The sequence below is a fragment of the Sorex fumeus genome, unplaced genomic scaffold (genome assembly GCF_029834395.1).
Source record: "Sorex fumeus unplaced genomic scaffold, SorFum_2.1 ptg000131l, whole genome shotgun sequence".
NCBI classification, from domain to species: domain Eukaryota; kingdom Metazoa; phylum Chordata; class Mammalia; order Eulipotyphla; family Soricidae; genus Sorex; species Sorex fumeus.
Window position 1 is genome coordinate 5,114,353 of NW_026606188.1, and position 8,153 is coordinate 5,122,505.

At 46.7% G+C, this 8,153-nt stretch overlaps 1 protein-coding gene across 1 annotated transcript in view; it reads right to left on the reverse strand.

Annotated features, from left to right (window-relative positions):
* LOC130046214 (solute carrier organic anion transporter family member 4C1) overlaps positions 1 to 7,895 on the reverse strand; it is a 69,291-nt gene extending 61,396 nt beyond the window's left edge. The window contains exons 1-2 of the mRNA XM_056139137.1: positions 7,565 to 7,895; positions 2,210 to 2,473 (exon numbers count right to left, since the gene is read on the reverse strand). Coding sequence (XP_055995112.1) covers positions 2,210 to 2,473; positions 7,565 to 7,895 — 595 coding nt within the window. The remainder of the gene's footprint in view (positions 1 to 2,209; positions 2,474 to 7,564) is intronic.
* Positions 7,896 to 8,153: the final 258 nt, after the last annotated feature.

Below are 8,153 nucleotides of genomic sequence, written 5' to 3' on the forward strand. Positions count from 1 at the left end.
ATTCACAAAAGCCAGAAATTGGAAATAACCTGAGTGCCCGAGAACAGATAACTGGATAAAGAAAATATGGCATACCTACAGAATGGAATTCTACACAGACTCAAAGACTGCCACCTGAAGGCTAGAAATAGTATTTTTGGTATTACAGAATCATAATCATGTTTTTTGTGTGAAAGAATAAATTTTAGATTTTCCTTTACGGTAAGAAGCTATTAGGAAAAAATGAAGTCATGAAACTTGCCTATAAAAGGATTGACATGGGAGAAGCATGCTAAAAGTAGACTACAGACCAAACATGATTGCCACTCATTGCCTCTTTTGCAAATCACAACACCCAAAAGGAGAGAGAGAACAAAAGGGAATGCCCTGCCAGAGAGGCAGGGGGAGATGGGGGGGATGGGGGTGGGAGGGATACTGGGATCCGTGGTGGTGGGAAATGGACACTGGTGGAGGGATGGGTATTTGATCATTGTATAATCGAAACCCAAGCACAAAAATTTGTAAGTCTACAACTGTGCCTCATGGTATCTCACTAATAAAAATTAAAAAAAAAAAAGACTGACATGATGAGTATCATGCTGAGTGAAATGAGTCAGAAGGAGAGGCACAGATATAGAATTATTACATTCATTTGTGGTGTGTGTGTGTGTGTGTGTGTGTGTGTGTATATATATATATGTATATAAAGTATGAGACTAATATTCAAGACCAAGAAAAACAGGGAGGACTGGTCAATGGTTGGAATCTACCACAAGCAAGCATGGGGCAGAAGGTAGGTAAGATGGAGGAGGGACCAGTATAATAGTAGTTGGAAATAATCACGCTGGATAAGAACTGAGTGTTGAAAGTAGGTAAAAGGATATTCCTGATAACCTTTCAGTATCAGTATTGCAAACCACAATGCCCAAAAGGCGGGGGTGATTTGGGGGGGGGGATTTAGGAAATTGGGGACATTGGTGCTGACAAATGTACACTGCTGGGAGGATGGCTGTTTAAACACTGTATGACTACAGTCCAATCATGAACAGCTTTGTGATGTTCTATCTCACAGAGATTCAACAAAATAATTGAAAAACAAAAATAAAGCAAAACAAAAATGCCATGAGTCTGTATGATACTGTACTGTGTTTATTTCCAAGAGTCGGCTTGCCTAATTAGTGCATTCCTAAAATGGTGCTTCATTAAACGTATCTTTTTTTAATTGAATCACAGTGAGATAAACAAGTTACAAAGTCGTTCATGATTGTGTTTTAGTCGTACAATGTTCCAACACCTGTGCCTTCACCAGTTTTCATTTCCCACCAACAATGTCCCCAGCTTCTCTCTGCGCCCCCCCCCCGAATATATCTTCTTGTTGAATATATTTTCCTATTTATTTTCATTCTGTAATTGGGAAACTGAATTGAGAAATACTTAATTTTAACATTAACAAGCACAGATATAACAATCTAAATTTTTATAAAATAATGATCATGCTGCTATTGCTCTTAAGTTTGTTTTATTATCCTAAGTCTTTTCTCCACTTAACCAATCCCTGAAACCTTCTAATTTTATAACCGTCTAGTTTTATTTTAATATTTACTAGTAAAAGTCCTAGGAAGGATATTTAAAATGCAGGGATCTACTTTCATTAGCATATTCTTCTTGCTCTATCATAAGTGTTTTCCCACTGAATTTTTCTTTTTGGGAAAAAGAAGACAAAATTAAAATTATGAAATTTCCTTTGAGTTTTTGAATATTGTATTTTATCTAACTGGGACAACATATTCGATAACTCCGAGAAGTTCGATGTCTCAAAACCACCATCTTAAGAACTACTTCTGCTGTTAAGAAAAACTCTATAAATCCCGGAACAGGAATCAACGCATTCAGGATACAGAGCTGAGTGGTAAACCCAGCAAGAACAAGCACAAATAGGAAAAAAAGATCTTAGCACCTGCCAAGGGAAATAAGTCCCTGCCTTTTGAGGAGCAGAGTATGCAATATGGGGCAGAAGAACCAGAGGATTAAAAATTGGGGGCTCCACAAAAGTAATAAACAATGTGCAATCTGGTGCTATAACCTCCCACTTCACAGGATTCACATAAGACAAAGCAGCAAGCCCTGAAACCAGTTGAGCCCTGCCCAGGGCCACAGATTTACCACACAAAGCCAAGGATCTCCTTTCATGCTACTTCAATGAAAACAAACACAAACAACAGAAACTTACCTTCAAAAAGGGACCCTATGTGGTAGGGGCCACTGAAAAATCTTGGCAGTGAAAATACAAGTGCTCCCAGTCCTATCATAAAGGATGCAAACGAAAGCCATCTGGGCTTGTGTCCTCTTTCACCAAAGAAGGAGACAAATAAAGACAGCAAACAGAAGGAGATATCATAGCTTGAGGAGATCAGGCCCGTGAGGGAACTCTTCAGCTCATAGCGCTTCTCAATCGTGGAGATGCTGATATTTACCAGGCCATTTACCACAATACCTAGAACAGAAAAAGGAAACGCATGTGCATTATTACAACCTAATCACTGTGCACATGGTATACTTAAAATTTCCTCATTTATTTTTACATTTTTGGCGTAATATTATCAAAGCTTCATAGCCTGGCAACCCAAAAACTTACATCCTTGGGGCCAGAGTGATAGTACAATGGGTATGGTGTTTGTTTGCCTTGCATGCTGCGACCTGGATTAGATCCCCAGCATTCCATATGGTCCCCTGAGCACCACCAGGAGTGATTTCTGAGTGCAGAGCCAGGAGTAACCCCTGAGCATCTCCAGGTGTGGTGACACAAAAAGAAAAAAAACATAAAACAAAAAACAAACAAAAAAATTTACATCCTGACTAATTCATTCACTTAAAAATCAATGTTCAGGGGGTGGTGAAAATGGATGAGAACAATGCTGGGAGAAAGTATAGCAGTTAGGGCAACCACTTAGCATATGACCCAGGTTTCATGCCTAGCACCCTGTGGTCCTCTGAGCACTGCCAGGGTAAAACCCAGGGTGTGCCTGCCTGGCGGTCCCTGGCCCATATCAGCTGTGGCCCTGGAGATCTCCTGCACTGCAGAGCAAAACACATTTTCAAGACCTTGCACTGAACCACACACTAAGCAGGTAGAGAACTGTGTGGACTCACACAAAAGTAAATAAATAACGATGCTTATCACGTTTAAATTATAGCTCACTTTATTTTTCTTTTATTGGTTAATAAAAAGGTCAGAGCAGCAAAGTCTCCTGAGGACACTTTTTCTGGAAAGTTTCCCAGGATAGAATTTTTCCCAGTGACCCCACTCTGAACAGACCTCAGGATGGACAAGCCACTCCAGAGGTCAGGAATATTCCTTCCTCAGAAACCTGAAATTACGTCAAATCAGAGAAAAAATAATAGAAATTGAAAAACAAAACCTGATATTTTATCTGTTTAGAATCACAGGGACAGAAGAATAGAAGGTAAACTAAGGAAAGATGGGAAACCAATTTTGATCAACTTTGTAAAAATGTCCTCTCCAGACATCAGAGTAAAAACTTACAGTTTACACATCACTATTGATTGAAAAATAAAAAGATTCAGTTACAAAGATTTTAATTAGGCACAGCTGTTAATGAAGAGAATACCATGGATTGTTTCATTCATTCATGGAAAGAATACATTCAGGCCATGATCTCTACAATCCCTTCAAAGTTAGCTTTATCAGTGTGTGTGTGTGTGTATGTGTGTGTGTGTGTGTGTGAGAGAGAGAGAGAGAGAGAGAGAGAGAGAGAGAGAGAGAGAGAGAGTGTATTTACACTTCTTGTAATATATATTTCATGAAAATTACTAGCAAGTTTGGAAAAACCCAACATTTTGTTTTTGTTCACTAAGTTTCTAAATCCATTTATGTCTGAAATTTCAAGGTAAAGTATATGTGTATAGGAACCATGAGTTTATTAGGAAACAAAGTTATATGAAAATTTACTCAGTCCTACAAACGTGTCATACTGAGTAAAGTTCACTCATTCTTCAAGCCCATGTTCTCCACTGAATACGTACCTCGATGGTCTGTTTCTTTGCTTGCTTTTCCACTCTGAAGCCCAGGTTCTTATCTTGAACATGCACTTTTCTGTCTCTCCCCTCACACAATTTTAAAGTTTCAGTAAAAAATGTCTTGCTACACACACACACACACACACACACACACACCAGTCCCAGGGGCCATCTGGAGCCCTGCTGTGCTTAAGTGAAAGTGCTTGAGCACAGACTGGCAGAAGCCCCAAGTTTGAGGCCAGGCACATGGCCACTAGAAGCCTTCCGGCCCACCTGCTCTCCAGCACAGCTAGCCAAAACTCCTCAGGCCTGAATTCCCAAAGAGGCACTACAACTCACTGCGATTACAGTAAAACCTCTCTTAAAAAGTTAATATATCCCAGAGAGGCAAAAAAGTATAGTTGAAGTGACATCTGCACTTGTTTTTTCATTGCAGCACTCTTTACAATAGCCAGAAACTGGAAAAAACCTGAGTGCCCGAGAACAGATGACTGGTTAAAGAAACCTTGGTACATTTACACAACGGAGTACTATGTAGCTGTTAGAAAAGATGAAGTCATGAAATTTACATACAAGTGGTACTACATGGAAAGTATCATGTTAATCGAAATGAGTCAGAAAGAGAGGGACAGACATAGAAAAATTGCATTCATCTGGGGAACATAAAGTAACAAAATAGGAAACTAACACCCAAGAATAGTTGAGATAAGTACTAGGAGGTTTACTCCATGGCTTGGAGGCCAGCCACACATGCTAGGGGAAAAGGGAGCTCAGATAGAGAAAAGAGCACCAAATAAAAGAGAATCCTCCCATGATGGGAGAAGCATGCTGAAAGTAGACTATAGACCAAACATGATTGCCACCCATTGCCTCTTTTGCAAACCACAGCACCCAAAAGGAGAGAGAGAACAAAAGGGAATGCCCGGCCACAGAGGCAGGGTGGTTTGGGGGGGTGGGGGGGTGGGAGGGATACTGGGATCCGTGGTGGTGGGAAATGGACACTGGTGGAGGGATGGGTATTTGATCATTGTATAATTTGAAACCCAAGCACAAAAAATTGTAAGTCTACAACTGTGCCTCATGGTGTCTCACTAATAAAAATAAATAAATAAACAAATAAAAAGTTAATTTGTGAACTCTGTAGCAGGCATGGTACTTTAAGCCTACAGATCCCCATTTTATGCTATGCAAGCTCCAAGAACTCTTAAAAAAAAATAATAAGGAAGAAAGAACTTCTACGAAATACTGTGTGGCTATTATAAATACCTGAAGATAGGAAACACAATAACAAGAGAAGTCCTGTTCAGCTCTGAGAATGCTGACTGTTGACTCTTAAACATACTTGTAGGGCAGGAGAGGTAATATAGCACGTGGTATGCTTGCCTTGTATGCAGTAGGCTAGGGCTCCAGGCCCAGCACCATGTACAGTCTTGAGACCCTGGGAGTGATCCCGAGTGCAGACTAAGCCCTGAGTACAGTTGGCTGTGCCCCCAAACAAAACCAAAACTTGCACTTTGACAGGTGTGAAAGATTTGCCCAGCCTGATCACACACAATCAAATGCCAGGGAAGTGGTCTTCCCATGGACCACATTTGACCAACAAGATAGCAATGTTTTCAGTCATTCTAATACAGAAAAAAACAGAAAGAACTTTTTGGGTCACTTATATGTTAGATTAGCTTCTGAGTTGTAGGGTTCTGTCTAGGTAAATACAGGTCTGGACTGATACTTTTCTGAGAATGTGAATCATATCTGAGATTAATTGTAAGCAATTTTTCATATTGAACAACCACCAAAAAATGTGTCCTGGAGTATTCTAGAAACTCCATAAGGGAGTTCATAACCAAAGGGTATGAAATTTTCACTTGTTGGGCTGCAGAGATAGCACAGCGGGTAGGGAGTTTCCCTTGCACGCGGCCAACCCGGGTTCGATTCCCAGCATCCCCTATGGTCCCCTGAGCACCGCCAGGAGTAACTCCTGAGTGCAGAGCCAGGAGTAACCCCTGTGCACCGCCGGGTGTGACCCAAAAAGAAAAAAAAAATTTGCTTGTGTCCACCTTCTTGGGGCTAGAGCACAGCGGTAGGGCGTTTGCCTTGCACGCAGCCAACATGGCCAACCCGAGTTCAATTCCTCCGCCCCTCTCGGAGAGCACGGCAAGCTACCGAGAGTATCTTGCCCACACGGCAGAGCCTGGCAAGCTCCCCGTGACGTATTCGATATGCCAGACACAGTAACAACAAAGTCTCCAATGGAGACGTTACTGGGCCCGATCGAGCAAATCGACAAACAACGGGAGGGCCTTTACCTTTTTACCACCTTCTTGGAACTTTTTGCTCCTCTGAATGCAAAGGAATTGCGGGGAGACAATTCATACCGATTTACTTGGGTAACTAAGATCAAGACAGAGAGAAGGTAAACTTCAGCGAGGACAAGAGAAGGAGAAAGAAAGACACCTTTGGCACGAAACCACCTCTGGCACAAAACTGCCCGTGCAGAACTCTAATTGACCTGTCATTAACGAATGCTATCTTAGCACCTAGCAGAAGAGCCAGGGGCAATGAGTTCCTTTGAGACAGGGGAGAGAAGGGATAACAGGAGGACACTTTTAATCTTTTAACCTTTTAATCTGGGGAAAGGGAGGAGAATCATCTCCAATGCCCCTCTACGCGCCACGTGGTATGCAGTGGTATGCTATAGCACCACGCACCACCCCCCGCAATAATAATAATAATAATAATAATAATAATAATAGACATTTCTTTCCATTTGTCCATAACTACCTCTGTTCAAAGTGTTTTTTAATCATAAATGACCCTTCACAAAAAAACAAACATCGACACACCGTCTAATTCTGCAGCCACCCCCCCAACACACACACGCACCACCACCGCCACCACCCCTGAGACAGAAAGCCCTGCCGTTCTGACTTGGTCACCCTCGGGGGTGCTGAGCCTTTCCTTCATCCTCCGCGACCTACTCGGAGCTACCTTTCAAGCTGATCTTTTTCCTTCCTCCCTCTCTTGCCTCCAAACCAGTCTTGGAGAGCAAACTCCTGAGGGCACGCACCTCGACTTTATCCGAGACTCCCAGGTACCCGGAGGGGCTCCGGGAACCTAACGGGCTCGGCGCCAGCATCCGACGCCTTTCGCCCCAACCGCGAGGCGCCGAGCGAGCACGCGGGCGCCCGCAACGAAAGCGGCTCGCGGGGCCCGGAGCGACCTCCCCGGCGCCCCGCCCCGCCCCGCGGCCGCTGGGCATCCGTCGCCCCCGCCCCCAGGTCCCCCTCCTAGAAGTGTCCGGCCCACACGGACGCTCCGACCTTAGAGGGGTCCGAGCCCCCACACCCCTCGGCGCCCCCACCCCCCACCCCGGCACGGGCCGGTCCCCACGCCGGGTCCGGGGCGGCTGCACTTCCGCCGGGGACTCTGCACGGAGCCTGCGGGCAGCCCGCGGCGGGACCCCCGGACCACGCTGGGAGGCGTCGGGGGCGCGCGCTCGGGCCCGCACGCGCACCTGCCGCGCCGCCTTGCGCGACCCCCGCCTCACCTTGCGTGAGGGCCAGCAGGCAGTAGTGGACGAGGAAGCCCAGCGGCGTGTTGCAGCGCTGCAGCCCCTGCGGCTGCAGGTTTCCCCAGCCGCAGGGTCCCTCCTCGAAGTCGGGCTGCGCGGGCTCCCGGGCGTCCCCGGCAGGTGCTGCCGGCGGGAGCGACGGCTCCGAGGGCGAGGGGGTCCGCTCGGGCGGCGGGGACGCCACGCCCGGGGTTCGGGCGGGCGGGAGCGACGCCTGGACGGCCGAGGGGGAGGCGGCGGCGCGGCGCGGGGTGTCGGGGCTGGAGGGCACGAAGGCGGGGTTCTCGATGCCTTCGGCGCCCTTCATGGTGGGCGGCCGCGCGTCCGACTGCGGCGCGTCTGGCCGCCGACACCCGCGTCCCGCTTGGCTCCTCCCCCGGGCAGGTGGCAGCGCCCCCGTGCGGGAGGCGTCGCCGGGTCGCCGCGGCCGAGGATGCGCGGGGCGCGGGCGCGGCCCGTCGGCGCGGACAGGGGCGCGCGGTTCCGGGAGGCTGCGGGCGCCGCTGCAGAGGCGGGGACGCGGGGGGAGGGCGGCGGCGCGGGGTCGGCCCTGCGTGGCCCGCTC